This window comes from Ictidomys tridecemlineatus, chromosome 3 (assembly GCF_052094955.1).
Source record: "Ictidomys tridecemlineatus isolate mIctTri1 chromosome 3, mIctTri1.hap1, whole genome shotgun sequence".
In the NCBI taxonomy this organism is placed as follows: Eukaryota; Metazoa; Chordata; class Mammalia; order Rodentia; family Sciuridae; genus Ictidomys; species Ictidomys tridecemlineatus.
The window spans coordinates 25876257-25895950 of NC_135479.1; the positions used below are offsets into that span (position 1 = coordinate 25876257).

Consider the following 19694-nt stretch of genomic DNA (forward strand, 5'->3'; position numbering starts at 1 on the left):
CAAATGTTCTGTCATGTGCCAGTGCTAACACACAATGGGGAGGGAGGGGACGGAATAGAAGCCCTTGGATTAGACAAAGGGGAATGAAGGGGGAAGGAAGAGGGTGGGAATAAGAAAGACAGTAGAATGAATTGGACGTCACTTTCCTGTATTCATATGAATACACGACCAGTGTAACTCCACATTATGTACAACCACAAGAATTGGAAGTTATACTCCATGTATAATAGTCAAAATAGTCAAAATTATACATACATGGAGTATATTATACATACATGGAGTCTAAAAAGAACAAATTTTTAAAAAAGTTTTAAAAAATGGCCTCTCTGGATGTGGTGGTACATAACTATCATCCCAGCTACTGGGGAGGCTGAGGTAGGAGGATTGAAAGTGTAAGGGACCTGCGAAACGTCAGAGGAAGAGACCACCAAGAGACTGCCTCATGCAACAGCAAAGGGTTTATTTGGGGACCAGCATGCTGGGGCTCAGTGCTCACTTGAATAGAGCAAAGAGAGATAGAGCCCTGAGAACAGCTTAAGCAGAGCTTATATACTTTCCTTGGAGAGGGCAGGGAGAGAAGTTACATTTTTGTAGTTTGGCAGTTGGGGACAGCTCATTCTGGGAACAAGATTAACAAACAGTTCTTAAGATTTCAACAGTGTTTTGTTAAGCATATAGAAAAATGGAGTGACAAGTACCTATTTTATTAACCTTTCAAAAGTTTGAGGCTATCCTGGACAACCTGGCAAGACCTTGTCCCAAAATAAGAAATAAGAAAGGATTGGGAGTGTAGCTCAGTGGTAAGAACCCCTGGGTTCAATATCCAGTACCCACCACCTGCTATCCCCAAATTTCCTTGTTCCCAACTTCTTGCTTATAAAATAAGATCTGGGCCAACTGTCTTAAGAGCCGCATTGGGTGGGGCTGGGCTTTGTCTCTTTTTTCCTGCTTCAGTCCCATCTGGCTGTGGAAGGTCTCCCCAATCTAAGTAGCTGATGACCACATGAAAGGTTGTTGACTTTAATTTTGTGAGTTGAAACCAACAAGGTCTGCTGGTTCTCCTCCTCCAACTCCTTAAGCTCCCTCCCTCCACACCTCAAAACAAAACAAAAGGACAAAAATGAAAACCACAAAACATTTGTTTGACAGGGGAACTTCCCCCCAGCTCTCTTTAAAAACAGAAAAAGAAATGGCTGCCTATTTGGCCCCAGGTGATTGAGGTTTGGCCAGGGAAGGAGAATGAGCTTTTGAAATGACTAAATGACAGGGGTGGTCCCTACCTTTACGAGCAAATTGCATTGATAGGAGTTTCTAGAACTCTTTTAACTCCCTGGAGGAGCCATCTGTCTCCCTTCTGCCAGGCCCTACTCTAGTCCATGTGTTGGGATCAGCTAGTAGAAAAAAATAAATATTGTGTGGAATAAATAAAATTTGAGACCAGATAGTCTCTAATGGTCAGACAGGGAATAAATTCAAAGTGGAAAGAGCAGGAATTGCCCCTTCCCATGCCTCCTCCCTGGATCAGAGCGGCAGACCTGGCTGTAGGTGTTGAGGCAGCTGAAGTTCCACTGAATTCCCTGCCTCAGCTCAGTTTTTTGCCATCCCTGCAGGCATCTGACTTATTTGCCCTTCAGCTTCCTTACCAGGAGGAGAAGGGAATTCATTTTCTCACCTGAATGTCTTTCAAAATACATTTCTTTTTTTTTTTATAACATTTTTCTTTTTTTAAGTATTTTTTTTAGTTGTTGATGGACCTTTGTTTTATCTATTTGTATGCAGTGCCGAGAATCGAGCCCAGTGCCTCATGCATGCTAGGCAAGCTCTCTACCACTGAGCCACAACTCCAGCCCCCCAAATACATTTCTGTTGTAATGCCAGATTCCTGGGACTCCAATAGACCTCCAGGAGCCAAATCTGATGCAATCACACAAGAGTCTTTATTGCAAGCTCGAGCCTGGACTCACAACTGTTTCTGAAGTAGCAGTCCCAGGGAGTGAGTCCCAGTCCTTTGTTCAGTGAGATTTTATAGGTTTTGGGGGGATACTCTATGCATCACAACATCACACAGCAAATCATTCCATACCGTGGGAAAGTCAAACAACAGCTCTTAACGTTGATTAGCACATTCACTGGCGGGAACAAGTTGGGTAGGGGTGATTGGTTAGTACAAGAGGAGGATTCGTTTGAACTGATGATTGGTTTAGGCCACCAGGAGTGTACTTGCTAAACTACATGGTTTCCCAACATGTTATCAATCACCATAAACTATTGGGGAGGGTCATCTGGCATCCCAGGTATTTTCCCTGTCTCATGCCGATTGGTGGTTGCTAGGGGGTTGCTATGGGTCCTCACCTAGACTGACTGAGTCAGGGCCACCTGATCTCTCCTGTTATTTGTAGACAAACAACTCAGCAGGGTAGGTATGTGCTTAGGAGTGCTCTGTGGGTTTTTCCTAGGACAAGGGTCACGCCCCCTTCCTTAGGACAGGCCTTCAGATAGAAGCTGCTGTTATTTATTTATTTTCAAAAATGGAGTCACATCAGTTTCACACTGTATATTAAGTAACCTTAGGCAATAAAGAAACTGTGGCATATATACACAATGGAATATTACTCAGCATTAAAAGAGAATAAAATCATGGCATTTGCAGGTAAATGGATGGAGTTGGAGCATATCAAGTGAAGTAAACCAATTCCAAGAAAACCAAATGTTTTCTCTGATAAGTGGATGCTGATCCATAATGGGGGTGGGTGGGTGGGGGATCATGGGAAGAATGGAGGAACTTTGGATAGGGCAAAGGGGAGGGAGGGAATGGAGGGGGTATGGGGGTAGGAAAGAGGGTAGAATGAGATGGACATCATTACCCTAGGTACATGGACAAAGATACGAATGGTGTGACTCTACTTGTACAGCCAGAGTAATGAAAAACTGTGCTCTATATGTGTACTACGAATTGAAATGCATTCTGCTGTCAGGTGTGACAAACAAACAAATAAATAAAACCCTTAAATATAAAGTAACCTCAGACATTTAGACATAAAGGAGATGAGCGTTTCCTCTTCAGGGACAGTCCACTTGAGGCTGGCACGGGACCTCTGCTCCTGAGGCACCATCTCCTTCTGTCTTGTTGCCCTGTGGTGCCTGAGATCACCATGTGGTCCAAATACTCCCCCTCTTTTCCTGTCACAATTACCTCTGCTCTGCCATGTCACCGGAGAGTTGGGAGCCTGAGCCCAGGTGCCGTTCAGAACACAGGGACTTTCTTCTTCATCTGTGGGAGGGAAGATTCTTGCTGCAACCTGGTCAGTCTGTCAAATAACAGGATCTTTCCAACCACGGTTCCTAGGGCCGCCATCTGCCTCCTAAACCCTTTGCCTATTCTTGTCTTTGAACTTTAGACCCAGAGGAGAGAAACAATGGCCCATCAAAGAACCCAAGGCCCTGGATTCCCACTCTGGGTCCAAGCATGGGCTTCATTGGTTTCTAAGAACCCCAGGGACCTCTTTATTTCCTGGCAGGCAGGGATTGGGGGTATAGGTACAGGCATGCTTCATAAGATCTCTGTGTGTGTATAAGTGGTCTCCCACAGGCTTCCTGGGGCACCTTATCCTTCAGGTGAGGCAGGTGAGGGAAGAACCCTTGTCCCCTACTTGAGATGGCTTTGTCCCCATCCTACTACCTTGGGGTTTTGTTTGAGGTTGGGGAAGCATCACAGGAAGTGTCCTGGGCTTATAAAAAGATCCAGAGAAAACTCTGCTCCGACACATTGGGAGTCTGACCCCAGGCTGGGTGTGCTGGGTGTCCTTGTTGGCAGGGAGGGCAAGCTTGGCACAGTTCAGACCGTGACCCTCTCCCCACAGCTCCGGAGAGCTGGAACGCACCGCCCCACTGCCCGTCGGGGGCTTCAGCTACCTTCAGGGACACACCAGTTTCCCTCTTAGCAACAAGACTGTGGGGCAGTGCCTTGATGCCACAGCACAGAGGTTCCCCGACCGAGAGGCCTTGGTTGTCCTCCATGAAAACATCAGGCTGAACTTCGCCCAACTCAAGAAAGAGGTGGGTCCTGACCTTGAACCCTCAAAGGGTGCCAGTCCCCAGGCTTCCCTGGGTGGGTGGAGCTGGAGGATGGGGCATGATGATGGGCAGTGTGGTGGCGTTGCCTGAGGACCTAAGGGACAGCAAGAGAAGCAGATGTAACTGAGGCAGAGAGGGTCTGTCTCAGCAGCTCCTGGAGCACTGTTAACTGTGTGTACCTCGAGCTCCACCCAGAGCTCCACTGAGGCGAATCTGCCTGTCCCTGTATTCCTTGTGATTCTGATGTGAACCCTTGGGCCAAGGGCTGAGGGTGAGAGTCATGGGCCCCTTCCTGCTTGCTCCCATCTCACCCTCTGTGATCCATCTGTTTGCACCAGGTGGATAAAGCTGCTTCTGGTCTTCTGAGCATTGGCCTCTGCAAGGGTGACCGGTTGGGCATGTGGGGACCCAACTCCTATGCATGGGTGCTCATGCAGTTGGCCACTGCCCAGGCAGGCATCATTCTGGTAAGGAGGTTTGCATGGTGCAGGGGGGTATCTGTGGGGGGAATGCCACTCAAGAGGAGCCCACCTGCCTCTTGGCCCCAGAACCAAACCAGTGCCTGGCTGGTTTCAGATCACGTAGTTCTATCTCTTAAAGCCCACCACGTAGACCGGGTGGTGTGCTACCTCGTGCCTTCTGAGAGTAGAGGGCCATCTGCAGGGTGGAGTGGCTGCCCAGGACAGACATTCCCTCCTTGTTCCCCCCAGGTGTCTGTGAACCCAGCCTACCAGGCTATGGAACTGGAGTATGTCCTCAAAAAGGTAGCTCAGGGCCCCTGCTGGTGCCTGGCTCAGGGGCTAGACCTGGCCATGCAGCAAGGGTGTCCCTCCCCCAGCTGTTTGTGGTTGGAAGGAGGACCCAAGCCTCTGGTGGTGGGCCAGACACAAGGCTGGCGTGCGTGTTGTTGGGGAGCACGTGTGTATCACAGTGGTCATGGGCCAGTGTGGCTCTGCGTGTGTGGCCCATGTCTCAGGGTGTGGTGTCTGGAGCTGGTTGTGTGTTTGCTGTGGAGTCGGGTGCATGCAGGTGCGGCCGGTGTGTGGGTCAGAGGATGGTGCTTGCGCACATCAGGGTAGTGATGCCCATGTGTAAAAGAGCAGATGATTAGTCTAGGGCTTCCTGCTGATCATAAGTTGGGGGGGTGCCCTTCCACAGGTGGGCTGCAAAGCCCTTGTATTCCCCAAGCAATTCAAGACCCAGCAATACTACAACATCTTGAAGCAGATCTGTCCGGAGCTTGAAAAGGCCCAGCCAGGGGCCTTAAAGAGTAAGAGGTAGGTGTATCCTGGATTTAGGGAGCACCACGAAGCATCCCTGACTCCTTTACCCTCCATCAAGCCCCAGGGGTGGGGCTGGCATCCCCTGGAGCAACCCCTAACTTACCCACAGCCCCTGCTTCTCACCATCCTCCCTATCCCCCAGTCTCCCAGATCTGACCGCAGTCATCTCAGTGGACGACCCTTTGCCGGGGACCCTGCTGCTGGATGATGTGGTGGCGGCTGGTAGCACAGAGCAGCATCTGGCCCAGCTCCAACACACCCAGCAGTTCCTGTCCTGCCATGACCCCATCAACATCCAGTTCACCTCGGTAGGGCAGAGGTCCCCAGGCCCCAAACCCAGCTGACACATGCCCCCTCCCTCTGTGACCCATTCCCAAGGATGGGGAGACCACAGGAAGTCAGGAGAGCAGGCACTCTCCTGACACTGGCCTCTACCCTTCTGCTCTGCCTTGGAAAATCGCTGGTGTCCTTGTCACACGACCCTTTCCTGGCCCTCTTGCTCCCCAGTGTGGTACAGATTTACTGAGCCACTAGGGCTCAGAGTTTAAAGTTGGTAGAACCTGTCCCTCCTTTAGTGGAAGCAAATCTGAGGCCCAGAGAGAGAATTTGTCCAAGCCCCCATGGGCTAGTGGGCTTCCTCACTTGAATCACATGGGAGTGACATGAGCACTGAGTCCTTCTCGTTCGCATTTCTGGATCCCCACATCTGGCCCCTCGCCGCACGTGGTAGACCTTTGGTACATATACCAGAGAAGCAAATGGATCTGGGGCATCGATCCTGGGCAGTGGCTGAGGGTGGGAAGGAGATGGGGGAAAGCAGGCCAAGGTGTCACCTGCTTGTCTTCGTAGGGAACCACAGGCAGCCCCAAGGGGGCCACCCTCTCCCACTACAACATTGTGAACAACTCCAACATGATGGGTCAGCGCCTTAAAATGCATATGAAGGTGAGACGGGTTTGGACTGGGGCAAGGTTTGGAGGCTGTGGGGAGGTGGGCAGAGTGGGACAGCTTGCTGGGCTCCCCCTGCTGGCTGGAGGAACTGGCTTCTGGGGCTTCTACTCCCATGATAGACTCAGCCTCATGTCTCCATCTTTAGCCGCCAGAGGAGTTGCGGGTGGTCATGCCCTGCCCCCTGTACCACTGCCTGGGCTCCGTGGGGGGCACGATGGTGTGTTTGATGTACGGTGCCACTCTCCTTCTGTCCTCTCCGAGCTTCAATGGCAAGAAGGCGCTGGAGGCCATCACCAGAGAGAAGTGGGCACTGGTAGACAGGCTACCCATGGGCTGATGAGATTCTCCTAGTCCTTGCACCTGAGCCCTGACCTTTTCCAAAATGTCTCCTCCTTCTAGTCATGAGACCTGGGATGGGGTCGTGGGGGACTCCCAGGAGAAGACCAATTCCTGCCTTGAGCTTCTGCTTGTTCCCCACAGCTTTGGCTTTGGCCCTTAATGAGGTTCATGGTGGGGTGGGAAGAGGAGTTCCTTTCCATTTCCAAGCCTAATTTGAAGACCCTCCCCTTACACAGAGGCTCCTCCATATTTGGCACCCCAACGATGTTCGTGGACATTATGAACCAGGCCGACTTCTCCAGTTACGACTTATCATCCTTATGTGGAGGTGGGGTAGGATGGCCAGGCATGGGGACGGGGCTGTTTTCCCCCAGGACTGGCCTGAATGAGCCAGTCTTCTCTTTAGGGGGACAGGAAGGGCCCTGTGAAAACATGGGTGAGAGGGAGGCAAATCCCCAGTGTCCCTGGACACCAGGCGCAGGCCAGATGTTAGGTGTGGAAATAGGCTCAGGATCAGGGAAAGAAGGAAAGAAGGTCCAGGATCAACCAGCAGTAGGTAAAGGGGGTCCACTGATCTGGGAGAAGGGGGAGCTGTGTCAGCCTTGCTCTCTGATTCAGGTGTGATCGCCGGGTCCCCTGCACCTCCGGAGCTGGTCCGAGCCATCATCCACAAAATGAACATGAAGGAGCTGGTGGTGAGTGGCAGCCAGAGTCACTGGGGGTGAGGGGAGGGTGGGGGGAGGACTGAATGACAGGTCTGGGGATGAACTGAGGCCAGATCTCCAAAGGTGACCCCTAGGCCAGCCCTCTCTCCAGAAAGTAGAAATGAGAAAACACACGTCTGGCCTCTTCAGCACCTGACGAGGCATGGAGATAGGTGACCAGGGAGTAAATACTATACATCCATAAATTTATACTTATAGAAATCTGGGGCAGAAACGCAGCAGGGGAGGATGTGCAGCCAAGCACTGGTGTCCTGTGAGAGCGTCCTGGCAGGTGGGGCTGGCAGAGTTGGAGGAAGGGCTTGAGACCGTTTCTGGAAGCAGGGGGTGGGCTAAGGGTCTGATATTTGTTTCCAAATGGCAGGGAGAGAGGGAACAGAAGAAGGATGGTTCTGGGAGGGTGACCATCCTGATGATCACCCTGCTCTGGTTCTGCTGGACTCGGGGGTGTTGACACCAGCTTCTCTGAGAGGAGCCACAACAGGGCCAGCCGTGATGGTTGAAAGGGGCTTTGGGTCCTCCCTTGCACTCTGTCAGGTGGAGCTGGGTTGGTGGTACAGTGCCCAGGGCCCTCTGCCAGGACGTGTGTCGCTGTGGGCAGCTCTGTGCATCAGCAGAGGCTGAGGGGAGGAGCGGGTGGTGGTGGGAAGGTCAGTAGTCTCTCCGGCAGAAGGCAGAGGCCAGTCACCAGGACTGGCTGAGTCAGGACCTGTGGTGAGGTGAGGATGTGTGTTAGGACTCCAACATCATAGACAAAGTAAGAGAGGACAGTGGGAGTCCTGGGCACTATCTTTTCCTCCCAGAGGGGAACACCAGTTCTCCCCTCCTGCAGAGGTGGGGGAATCATGAGTGATACCAGCTCCCTTGCTAGAATCTCCAAAGAGGAAAAAGGGGGACCTGCCTGCCCAGCCCCCACCTGTTTAATGGCGGCCTGCTTTCTTGGACCTCTTGGTGGGGAACTTGCAGCTGCGGAAGGCGTCTGTGTCACGGATGTGCTGGCCCTTGAACTTGGCGGGTGAGGCACAGGTGGCATCTGGGCGAGAAGCCTTGGCTTCCAGCCATCTGGAGAAACAGAAAGTTGCTGGGGTTGGGGAAAGTGTGTGGGAATACTGAGGGGAAGGGACAGTGAGCTATAGGGCCAGGATGGACTTGACCTCTGGATAGACAGAAGCTGTCGTCCTCATTTTTACAAATGAGGAAACTGAGGCTCCCAGGGTCCCGTGCTTACTAGCAAATCTGGAATGTGTGCCCAAGATCGCTAAATGCGGGACCAAATGAGGGGAGATTCTGTGGGTGACATGGGAACATTCTCACCGCCGAAGACCCCGAAGCTGGCAGGTACATTTCCAAGGGTTGTTGGTGAGGGTGAGGGTCTCCAGGTTGTCAAAAGGGAAGTTGGAGGGCAGCTGGTTCAGTCGATTATTCTCCAAATGGACATGTTTCAGCGTGGTCACACCCAGGAAGGCACCATCTGAGAACTAGGGAGGTAAGGTGGGCCGGAGTGAGTGCTCTAGCCTATGTGCAGCCTTTCCCAGTTCTGTCCCCACAGAGGAGCAGGGTCTTCCCCTGGACACAGGCCTTGGTACCTTGAAGAGTTTTCAAAGCAGAGTGATCAAGTTATCTAGACGAGCTAATCCCCATGGCCCTTTTGAGATAGGAGGTGTTGTTTCTAACCAGCAGATGATAAAAAGGAAAAAAAGTTCTGTCCCTGTAGCCAGAGTCACACTAGAGAGTAAATAGTAGCCCTAGGACCACACCCCACACCCCTCCCCTGGGCACCACACTCCCTGTGCAAATACTGGTCTGCTAAGGCAGCCAGAATTTGTCCCCAGGAGCTCAGACTGGCACACGGTGAACCTGGTCAGTGTTTGGCAGGGTAGGCAGCAGGCCCAGGCTGCCCACAGCCCAGGGTCCTGGGACTTCCCCCAGCTTTATCCTCACTGCCTGCCAGACACTATTTGTGGAGCCACCTTGGTGAAAACATTGGCCAGTTGGGCAGCTCCAGAGGAAATGTTCCATTGGTGCCCACATCTTGGCCCCAGGCGCCACTGTTCCTGTCTGGCTGCCCCTAACCCAAATCAGTCCCTGATATGCTGTTCTGCTGCCCACCAAAAGGCCACTCTGGCACTAGTGGCTCATAGAGGATCCCACCACCAGCGAGGGTGGGGTCTGAGCTACAGAAGGGCAAGCCCTGGCAGGCTCCATCCAATCAGGCAAAGTTTGGCTGCTGCCCAGGTGGATTCTGTCATCTTCTCCATGTCTGTGCCTTCTCCAACAGCCTAGGTTAAGGTGTGACATTCTCTAGTGACCAGACTGTCCTCTACCTTGTCTTGGCTCCCACCCAAACCTCCTGTCTGAAGCCTCTGTCTCAGGGTGATTTTCCAGTCCTAAGGAAGAGATCTGGCATCCCAGGGGTAGAAGGACTAAGTGAGAATGCACACAGGAGATGGGTCTGGGGACTAGAATGGGCAAAAGGCAGCCAGCAGTCTGGGGGACAGTGAAGCACACACAGCCCAGGCTTTCCTGTGGGTTGTCTAGTGCAAAGGGCTGACAATGGAGTGCTTGCCTTTGCTCCTTCATATGGCTCTGCAGCCTAGGGAGTCTTTGGTCCCCATGTCTTGACTTCCCTACTTAGGTAGAATGAACCTGAAAATGTCATGGCATGAGTGAGTAAGTGTGTGTGTGTGTGTGTGTGTGTGTGTGTGCGCGCGCGCGCACGCATTGGTGGGGGTGGGGGCAGCACATCCACCAGGACCTCTGAGGGGTGTAGAGGTCTTCCTCAGGTATTTGCTCCCCCCTCACTCCCCAGCCCCCCAGTCCACCTTAACACACAGGCCTTCCCCCACCAGGAACAGGGTCTCTTTGTGGGCCTGATTTGCCCAGAAACTCTGGAAGCCTTCTCAATAAACAAACCTTTCTTTATGGGATGGTAGGTTTACTGGAGACTGGGAAAAACAGCAGAGGAGGGGAGGAAGGCCCCACCGGAAGAGGTGGGCACTGCTCACAGTGGGGGTTTGGGAGCACTACAGAGGCTCCTAAGAGGCCATTTGTGGGGCCAGGGTAGCCCCTCTCCTCTTAGATGCAGGAGTCCTGGGAGGGCAGCCAGATAAGGATGAGGGTGGGGATGTGACAAGAAGAGGGAGAGGTGGCAGAGCTCCTTGCCTTGAGATAGCCAGAGGGACAGGGAATTTGAGGAGAGGGGATGGTGCCCGGCTGTGGTCCTAGCTCCCAGCCTTCAGGGGGAGAAGAAGGAGCCCGGCAGAGCTCTGCAGTCAAGCACTCACCTTCTCCAAATTGGTGTTGTCCAGCCAGAGGGTCTCCAGGTACCTGCCGAAAGACTGGAAGGCGTTTTCTGGGATGCTCTTCAGGGGATTGTGGGACAGCTTCAGCTCCTCCACCACCCGCAGCTTGCTCAGGGCGGCGGAGGGGTAGCTGGATAGCTGGTTCTTGTCCAGATGGAACTTGGCGAGGTTCTCTACATCGTCCAGAGCTCCGGGCTGCAGAGAACTGAGCGCATTTTCTGACAGGTAGAGCCAGCGCAGGTCTTTGGCGCCCTGGAAGGCGCCTGTGCGCAGCTCACGGATCTTATTATTGTTGAGCTGCAAAATAAAGAGGTTGACTAGAGGGGACAGCAGCCCGCGGGGCAGCTCGGTCACCTTGTTGTGGTCCAGGTAGAGGTAGGTGAGCTCAGTCAGGTCGTCGAAGGCGCCCGCACGAAGCACTCGGATGTCGTTGTGGGACAGGTACAGGTAGATGAGCTGCTTGAGGCCGCGGAAGGCGCCGGCGGCTACCTCGCGGATCTGACAGTGCTGCAGGTGCAGCGACACGAGGTTCGGCATGGCCCGAAACGAGTTAGCAGCCAACACCGGGAAGTTGTTGCGCTGTAGGTTGAGCAGCTTGGTCTTCTCTGACACCTTGGGGATCTTCTGCAACCCCACTTTGTCACAGATGACATGCTGCAGGTCTCCGTGGCAGTGGCAGTTCTGGGGGCAGGCTTCCAGGGCCGGCAGAAGGCTGGCCAGAATGCCGAGGCTGAGTAAGAGCATCGCGCGGGCCATGGCCAGGATGCCTGGAGCCCGGGCTAGGGTCAGCGACGGCCAGGTGCGGGCAGCGGCAAGTTCTGGGCGCTCGGGTCTCCCGCCCTATTTATACGGTGGCCCTAACCGCAGCCAGCGGCCTGAGCCAGCTACTACGTGGAGCATCGAGGCCACTGGACTTAACTCCCTCGCGCCCAGAGATGCTCCCCCGCCCTCCATGGCGAGAGGGCCAGGGGCCCTTCCCCCACCTGGCGACCAAGACTATACCCCTCAGTCTGAGACCTTTGCTGCCTGCTCTCAGATGAGATGCCCTTTCTCCCCCTACCTCCTTTCCCTGGGCTTTTTTTTTGGGGGGGAGGGTGATCATGGGTGTGTCTAGAGCCCCAAGTTTACACCGGAGAGGAGGCGTTCCCCGAACTTATTTGTTTGCTCAAATTTGAATCTCCACGTCTCCCCCACCCAATGCACACTCGGCGGGGTGCCCTGAACCCGGGGAGAGAGGAAGCGGGCTGGACAGCGGGACGCGTCTCGCCGTGGTCGGCAACCCGGCGGCGCTTTAATGGGACTCTTGTGCTGCGCCAGCCGAGCGTGAGAGCCCTTCTGGCGTCGGGCTCCCCCTTCTGGCTAGACACTCCAGAGCCGACCCTAAGGAGTTCCTTCATCCTTGGGCTCCTCCCTGACTCTTCTCTTCTAGTCCTAGGCTTGCGATTCTGACCCGCGCACCCACCCTTTTTCTAGGGCTGAAGGCTAAGCAGAGAAGTGGGAACTTGGGGGCGGAGGCGTGGGAAGTGACCCACAAAACTGGCAAAACATTCGGAGACCACAGGCCCCGGGACAAACACAGTCGTACCATCCCCCTCCTAGATCTCCCCCAAAGTATACCCATCTCCCAGTGGTCAAGACCCACCCCTGAGGGGTCTCAGGGTGGCAGCCGAGTGGCGCCAAGGTGTACTTGGCAGAGGCCACGTCTGGGCAGTGGCCCCAGGACTGTGAGGATGGTTGAGGTGGGGTCAGGATCAGCCCTGGCCAGTTCAGGCGCAAGATGCACAAGGTTGTGGGCAGCCCTCCCCAGCTGGGTCAGGTCTCTGTGTGCCCACTTGCCAGCCACCGTGTCCGGATTCCTGTGGACAGGGGAGGGTGAGCAGGAAGGTCATAGCTCTGGTCCCAGGTAAGCTCTGGGCTGCCTGGCAGGAGATATTGTCCATTTTGAGGGGTAAGGGAGGAACTAGATCCCAGCTGTGCCAGAGCCACACCAGCTGATACAGGGGGATGGGGGACCACAGGTAAAGATCTAGTAGAATACAGGGTAGTCTGGAACATTCTCTGATGGTATTTAGGCTGGCTTCTGATTTTTCTGATGCTCAGGATGTTCCAACCACTGAAAGAGCAGGGGTGGGGCTGGGGGTTGTGTGTGCCACAGGCTTTTTTAAATCCCTGCTCTGGTTGTATTTTATTTTGATGAAAGTAAATTTACAGGAAATTCTGCAGAGCTCTGGGGCACCCACCCCAAGGTCAGGCACTTGTCCCAGGTTTTGGGGGTGGGTTGCATCTGTGCCACTTCTAGCTGGCCAAGGTGGACTGGCTTTCTCATCAAGTTTATGGGGCCTTTGGTTTGGAAGGAAGGAATAGAGGATGTTGTGGCCTGAAATCAGGAAGGTGGGGCTAAGGCAGCATGTGGATGGGGGAAAGAAGTCTAGGATGTTGGTAACGCCAGGAGCCACAGACAGACATGTGACTGCTCTAAGGAAGCAGGACTGAGAGCCCTGGCTAGGACAGAATGGCTTCCCAGGACTCAGTTTTATTTCAGATCTGGGACCCCTGCAGAGATCAATGTCTCTGCCCCCTTCCCGGGCCCCTATCAACCAATGATGTCTCATTTCCTACTATTCACCTGCCCTGAGTAGCTCACCCATCCCTCTGTAATTGCTGAGCTCCCGTCAAACCCCCTTTCTGGACCCTCTAGGTTGTTTATGGAACTACAGAGAACAGTCCTGTGACCTTCATGAACTTCCCTGAGGACACTCTGGAGCAGAAGGCAGAGAGTGTGGGCAGAGTTATGCCTCACACAGAGGTGAGCCCCCGACCAAGACCCTCAGATCTCAACTTCCACCACTCGGGGACATTTATTGCTTTCCATTAGAGGTCCCAACAGTTCCCAGAAGATGCTGAAAGCCCCTAGAAGCAGGATCTTTGCTGGGCCTGGCCAAGGCTCTCTGTGGGCTGAAAGGGGAAGAGCTGGGAGAGAGGCCCTGAGCAGCTGCCAGCTGCCTCCCTTCCTGTCTGAGGTGTGTTTTTGCCAAGCCCACTGTCTGCTTCAGGGCAGCCAGGGAAGCCTCAAAGAGGAGCCAGAGCACAGAGATTTTTCCTACCTAGCTCTTTTTCCCCCGTTGACTCTTGCCTCTCGCTTTGGTGGAGTTGCTCTTCTGACTGGGTGTAGACGGTTTCCCAAGCAGCCTATCTCTCTGGGGGTCCCTTGCATCCCAGACACTGTCCGGAGCTCATCTCAATTTCAAAATCCCAGCCATGATTCCTTTGCCATACCAGTTTCTCTGTCCCTGTGGGGTTACTGTTAGGGGCTCCATGCAGCTGCTTCCCTTGGAACTCACCTCTCCTCTGGTGCATTTCCTCTCTCCTACCCTCCCAACTGGAGCAGTCCCATGGGAAGTGAGTATGCAGGAATATGAGCCCCTCCCATATCTGACAGCCTCACTGCCACCCCCACTGGGATACCCAACTGGAAGGTAGACTGGAACTGACATATTTATGGCCATATTTGGATGCACAAACCGAGACACACTGGCTGTGGCTCCTTTTTCTTTCTTTTCTTTTCTTTCTTTCTTTCTTCTTTTTTTTTTTTTTTTTGGTACAGGGGATTGAACCCAGGAACTCTTAACCACTGAACCACATCCCCAGCCCTTTTTATTTTTTTGAGACAAGGTCTTGCTAATTTACTTAGGGCCTCACTAAGGTGCTGAGGCTAGTCTTGGGTTTTCCATCCTCCTGCCTCAGTCTCCTGAGTTGCTGGGATTGTAGACATGTGCCACCGCGCCTGGCTGTGTGTGGTTCCTTTTGTACTAGGCTTTCAGACTGCCCCTCCAGATCACATGGCACTGCCACACCACCCTCCTTGGCTTCTTTATTTGGTGCTTAACAGGAAGTCAGAGGAGACTCCCTTCCCTTCTGCAGTTTATAATTCTTCAGCTGGCCTGGCCCTCCACAAGCTTCCTTCCCTGCCTCCTCTTCCCTCAGCCCCCCTGGCCTTGGCCTTGACTGATCTTTCATGCCCAGCTCAGGTCTCTGACTGGTGATGAGTCTACTCTGGCCTCTCTCCCTTCCCTGGGCTGTGATGGGCAGAGCCAGGGGACTTCATTATTGGGTGAAGGGAGGCAAAGCTTTCCCCATCCCTGAGGGCTGCCAGTCCTGGAACGAGTGGGCAGGTGGCCCCAGCCTGAAGTTGACCTGTCCCAGGCCCGGATCGTGAATGTGAATACGGGGGAGCTGGCCGAGCTGAACACGCCCGGGGAGCTGTGCATCCGAGGGTACTGCGTCATGCAGGGATACTGGGGAGAGCCTCAGAAGACCTTTGAAGCAGTTGGGCAGGACAAGTGGTATCGAACAGGGTGAGAAGGCAGGGTGGGGGAGAGACTCCGGCTACTGAGGGGAGACTGTGGGTTCTGAGACTGAGCTGGACACATTAGCACAAGGAGGATGTGGGTGTCCAGAGGGCCCCTCTCATCCTGGAGACTTGACTTCCAAAATGTGTACAACGTGGGTAACCACACCTAGCACGGAGGCAAGACACCAGAACAGTGTGCTGTAGCCATATTCCCAAAATTGGAACCAAGATTGATTCAGTCACTCATTTGTTAGCTCAGCACATTCTTAGTACTCACCTCCCAGGGGCCAGCATTGTTCTTGTTGCTGTTGCCCCAATGGAGAGCAAGATAAAAAGGACCATGCTTTTACTTCCCACTTGTCTGGAAGAGGAAGACAGATTATTTTGGACATCAAAAAATTAAATGGGATTCTATGCTGTGCACAATAGGAGAAAAGGTGGCTGTAATGGGGAGGGGAGCTTTCCTCAGAGCCGGTGGTCAGAGAAGGCCTCTGGAAACTTTTGATCTAAGACACGAATGATGAAACAGAAACTAGCCTTGAAAAGCAAGTGCAAAGATAGGGAAAGAGAAAGAGAAAATATGTGATAGGTATTGTACTGGTTTATTGTTCTCTGCCTTCCTACCTAGACTATAAGTTGCAAAGAATGTGTCTTATTCCTGCTGGGTCTCCAAGAGCAGTGGGGGACATAGAGCAGGTGCTCAATAAATGTTTGATGAATGAGTGAGCAAGGGAGCCAGTTAAAGCAGAGAATAGAGGGCATTCCTCGGCTTCACCTACAGAGACATCGCCTCCATAGACGAGCAGGGCTTCTGTAAGATCGTGGGTCGCTCTAAGGACATGATCATCCGGGGCGGTGAGAACATCTACCCAGCAGAACTTGAGGATTTCTTCCACACACACCCACAGGTGCAGGAAGTGCAGGTGAGGCACCCAGGCCAGGTGAGCCCAGGTGTGATCCAAGAAGCAAGAAAGAAGCGGGAAAACGATGATGTCTGATATTTGTCTCTGACCTTGGAAGGTGGTGGGAGTGAAGGACCACCGGATGGGGGAGGAGATTTGTGCCTGCATCCGGCTAAAGAGTGGGGAGACCACCACTGAGGAGGAGATCAAAGCTTTCTGCAAAGGGAAGGTGGGAGCCTCAGCGTCCTCCATCTCCCTGACCCCTGAGTGTTCCCTCACACACCTGTTCCTGCCAACCATCCAGGATTGGGGAATGCCCCGCCCTTACAGACATGACTCTCCAGCCAAGTGAACCCTCTTGCCCCAACCCTTGCCCTGTGACTTTGCCCAGCCTCTTGCTTTATCTTTCTGTTCTGCAGATCTCCCACTTCAAGATCCCCCGCTACATCGTCTTTGTCAGCAACTACCCCCTCACTGTCTCAGGAAAGGTGTGTGAAGTGGAGGTGGCCAGGGAGGGGCAGGGTGTCATGGGACTCCAGGTGGCCCAACCCATGCCTCTCTCAGTGGTGAGCAGGAGAGGCAGCATAGGGGGACTAACTTGTCATCTCATCCTGATTTGTCCCAGGCTTTCTCAATCTTAACACTAAAAGCTGAAAAAGCCCTCAGTCCCAAGCAAACGGTTGTGGTTGCTCTCCGTAACAGGCGGGGACCCCACCTGACTCTCGCTCCTTTGTTTTTCATCCAGATCCAGAAATACAAACTCCGAGAGCAGATGGAAAGACATCTGAAACTGTGAATCCAGGGGAGGAGGGTTCCAACCGGGCCTGCCTCCCGCCCCTCCCCCCAGCCCCAGTCTTCTTTGTCATTTGGCATAAAGAGCTCTATGTTTCCTGGTCTCTGGCTGGAGTACTCTCTCTGGATGGAGAGTGGATGGAGAAAGGAGGACTCTCAAGAGAAACCAGCACTTTCAGACTGATTCCTCTGAATACTACTTTTTAAGTAGATGATCTGTTTAATCTAACCCTCACCCCATCCCTTTGAGGTTGCAAACCTATTTTTTCTGTTTCTTCTTCTTCTTCTTTTTGGTACTGGGGATTGAACCCAGGGATACTTTACAACCATCCTCAGCCCTTTTTATTTTGAGACAGGGTCTTCCTAAGTTACTAAGTCGGGCTTGAACTTGTAATCCTCCTGCCTCAGCTTCCCAAATTGCTAGGATTATGGTGTGCACCACCATACCCGGCTTCCATTTTATCTTTTGTAAGCTTTACTTGGTCCATCATTTTTCACATTGTTGCCAGAGAAGTCCAACAAGAAATATTCTTTTTTAAAAAAAAAAATAAGAACATATGATATGTCAAGAGCTTTGAAATGTTTTGAACAACTAATAAAAAAAATAAAAAAATAAGAGCTTTATTGAGATATAATTCACATACTATCCAAAACATCCATTTAAAATGTAGTTTATCCAGTGGTTTTTTGTTTTGTTTTTTTTTTTTGTTTGTTTGTTGGTTGGTTTTGGGTTTTTTTGGCAGGGTGGTATTGGGGATTTAACTCAGGGGCACTGGACCACTGAGACATATCCTCAGCCCTATTTTGCATTTTATTTAGAGGCAGGGTCTCACTGAGTTGCTTAGTGCCTTTGCTGAGGCTGGCTTTGAATTCTTGATCCTCCTGCCTCAGTCCCCTGAACCACTGGGATAAGAGGCATGCACCACCATGCCTGGCACCACTGGATTTCAATATAGTCACAGATATGTGTAACCATCACCACCAAAGTCAATTTTGAATGTTGTTGTTACCTCAAAAAGAAACCCCATATCCTTTAACTATCACTCCTCCCATCCTTCCCAATCATCCCAGTAAAAGTAAAGCAGGCTGTCATTTGACCCAAGAAATAAAAAACAGTTGGCTTCTACAAGGCACATAGGTACTGTTACTTAACCAGCCTGTTTTGCCTGCTGTGCAGTTTGCCAATCACTAACACCATGAGTTTTGCAAAAGAAAGTTTATTCATGAAGCAGCAAAGCATGAGGAGATGGGAAAACCAAGTCTCAGACCCACCTCCCACAGGGCAGGGCTTGGGGATATTTATGGGATAAAGAAGCAGGGCGATTTAAGGTTTGGAGCAGTGTGACTGGAGGTGATCAGTGGTTGGCACATCCCAAGTGTGATCACCCCCCCATACTGACCATTAAACTCAGAGGTGTTCTACCACTGAGCTACATCCCTACCCCTTTTCTTTTTCTATTTGGAGACAGGCTCTTGCTAAGTTGCTGAGGCAAGTCTCAAACTTGTGATCCTTCTGCTTCAGACTCCTGTGTCGGTGGGATTACTGATGTGTGCCACCACACCTGACAATGTAACCAGTCTTCATAGCTCTTCTTAGGACACATGTTTAGAAAATGGGGTCCCTTTAGCACCATCTGAGGGTGGAGTTTTTGGCCCCTTGATGTCAAAATGTCACCAATTGGATACCTGCATAGGCCCAAGTGGTGAATCATTGTTTTCAACCAATAGCCTTCAGGTCCCTGAAAAGTAACCTAGGCAACTGTTATAATCATGACCCCCATGTCAGGGGTGTTATCTAGTGCAGAACTGGTGGGAGACTAATAATATATCACTCCACTGCAACCTCCAAAATTAGTGATTTGAAAAGTCAACTAAAATCGTGTAATGAAAAGCAAGTGAAGCTACAGGACTTATTGTTTTCCCTCCATTTCAGTTCCCGGTTCAGAGACAAACTTTTCTCCCACATGCAGCCCTCACCTCCTGGGATGTCTGTCTCCAGCAGCAGCAATTGCAGCTGTCTTACTTTTTAAGAAATGATCATGTATTTAGGATCCTCTGAGTGCCAGGCACTACACTAGATGTTTTCATGTACATTTTCTTTTGAAATCTTGCCAATGACTTTATCACATAGGCATTGGCCCAATTCACAAACACTGTCACTGAAACTCAAAAGAGGTTCAGTGTCTTGCTCAAGGCCACACAGCTGGGATTAGGAGCCAGCTATCTTTTTGGGGGCAGGTACCAGAGGTTGAACTCAGGGCACTTGGCCACTGAGACACATCCCCAGCCCCCCGCCCCTTTTTTTTTGTATTTTCTTTAGAGACAGAGTCTCACTGTGTTGCTTAATGCCTCCCTTTTGGTATAGGATTTGAACACTTGATCCTTAGCCTCCTGAGCCACTGGGGTTACAGGTGTGTGCCACAGCACCCTGCTAGAACCCAGAAGCAGATTCACTGTGCACTGGTCACTAACTTGTCCAAGTTCCATGAGACAAAACACACACACACACACACACACACACACACACACACTACATAAAGTGGGTGTATTACTTATAGATAGGCAACAAGGGACAACAGAAGCCTTGGATTCATTTCAAGCCAGTTGCCCCAAGGCTCAGAAAAGTTTCCTGGTGTGAATGGAGTCTCATCTGTGTGTGCCCTGCTTGCACTGGACTTGAAGGGCCCTGGAAGCCAGCCTACCCTTGGTGACCATGTGCCATATTGGACTAAAGCATTGAAAGAAGTCTTCTTTAGGGTGAGGGGAAGGGGACAAGAGGTACTAGAACAGAGCCTGAGCTGTTCTGACCAGTTCCTCCTTATCTCAGTAGTTGTACTTCCAGCACATTCTACAGTTATTCTTGAGAATTGCAAGCTATCACCTGTTCACCGTCTCTCCTGCACACACCATCTCTGACTGTCCTGGGTTGGCCTGACTTAGAGATTACAGCCTACTCTCATGGCCAAGCCAATCCCTCC

The 19694-nt window shown here is 52.0% G+C and overlaps 2 protein-coding genes across 2 annotated transcripts in view; one reads left to right on the forward strand and one right to left on the reverse strand.

Moving 5' to 3' along the window:
- Positions 1 to 17845, forward strand: part of Acsf2 (acyl-CoA synthetase family member 2) — a 34051-nt gene extending 16206 nt beyond the window's left edge. Inside the window, exons 2-16 of the mRNA XM_021724015.3 lie at positions 3861 to 4056; positions 4413 to 4541; positions 4785 to 4838; positions 5233 to 5351; positions 5500 to 5665; positions 6207 to 6302; positions 6454 to 6611; positions 6884 to 6975; positions 7266 to 7342; positions 13370 to 13477; positions 14875 to 15026; positions 15804 to 15945; positions 16043 to 16153; positions 16344 to 16412; positions 16670 to 17845. Of these exons, the coding sequence (XP_021579690.3) occupies positions 3861 to 4056; positions 4413 to 4541; positions 4785 to 4838; positions 5233 to 5351; positions 5500 to 5665; positions 6207 to 6302; positions 6454 to 6611; positions 6884 to 6975; positions 7266 to 7342; positions 13370 to 13477; positions 14875 to 15026; positions 15804 to 15945; positions 16043 to 16153; positions 16344 to 16412; positions 16670 to 16720 (1720 nt within the window). The 3' untranslated portion in view covers positions 16721 to 17845. The remainder of the gene's footprint in view (positions 1 to 3860; positions 4057 to 4412; positions 4542 to 4784; positions 4839 to 5232; positions 5352 to 5499; positions 5666 to 6206; positions 6303 to 6453; positions 6612 to 6883; positions 6976 to 7265; positions 7343 to 13369; positions 13478 to 14874; positions 15027 to 15803; positions 15946 to 16042; positions 16154 to 16343; positions 16413 to 16669) is intronic.
- Positions 7541 to 12139, reverse strand: Chad (chondroadherin). The gene is made up of 4 exons (XM_040268921.2): positions 10654 to 12139; positions 8684 to 8847; positions 8286 to 8431; positions 7541 to 8078 (listed from the first exon to the last, which is right to left on the reverse strand). Exons 1-3 carry the CDS (start codon positions 11425 to 11427, stop codon positions 8290 to 8292), a joined length of 1080 nt encoding a protein of 359 aa, XP_040124855.1. The 5' UTR covers positions 11428 to 12139; the 3' UTR covers positions 7541 to 8078; positions 8286 to 8289.
- Positions 17846 to 19694: the final 1849 nt, after the last annotated feature.

Coding starts and splice junctions, on each gene's coding strand:
- Chad (XM_040268921.2), bottom strand. CDS start 11,427: ATGGCCCGCGCGATGCTCTTACTCAGCCTCGGCATTCTGGCCAGCCTT. Junction 8,848..10,653: donor ACAACACCAATTTGGAGAAG/GTGAGTGCTTGA, acceptor TTACCTCCCTAG/TTCTCAGATGGTGCCTTCCT. Junction 8,432..8,683: donor CAGCTTCGGGGTCTTCGGCG/GTGAGAATGTTC, acceptor CTGTTTCTCCAG/ATGGCTGGAAGCCAAGGCTT.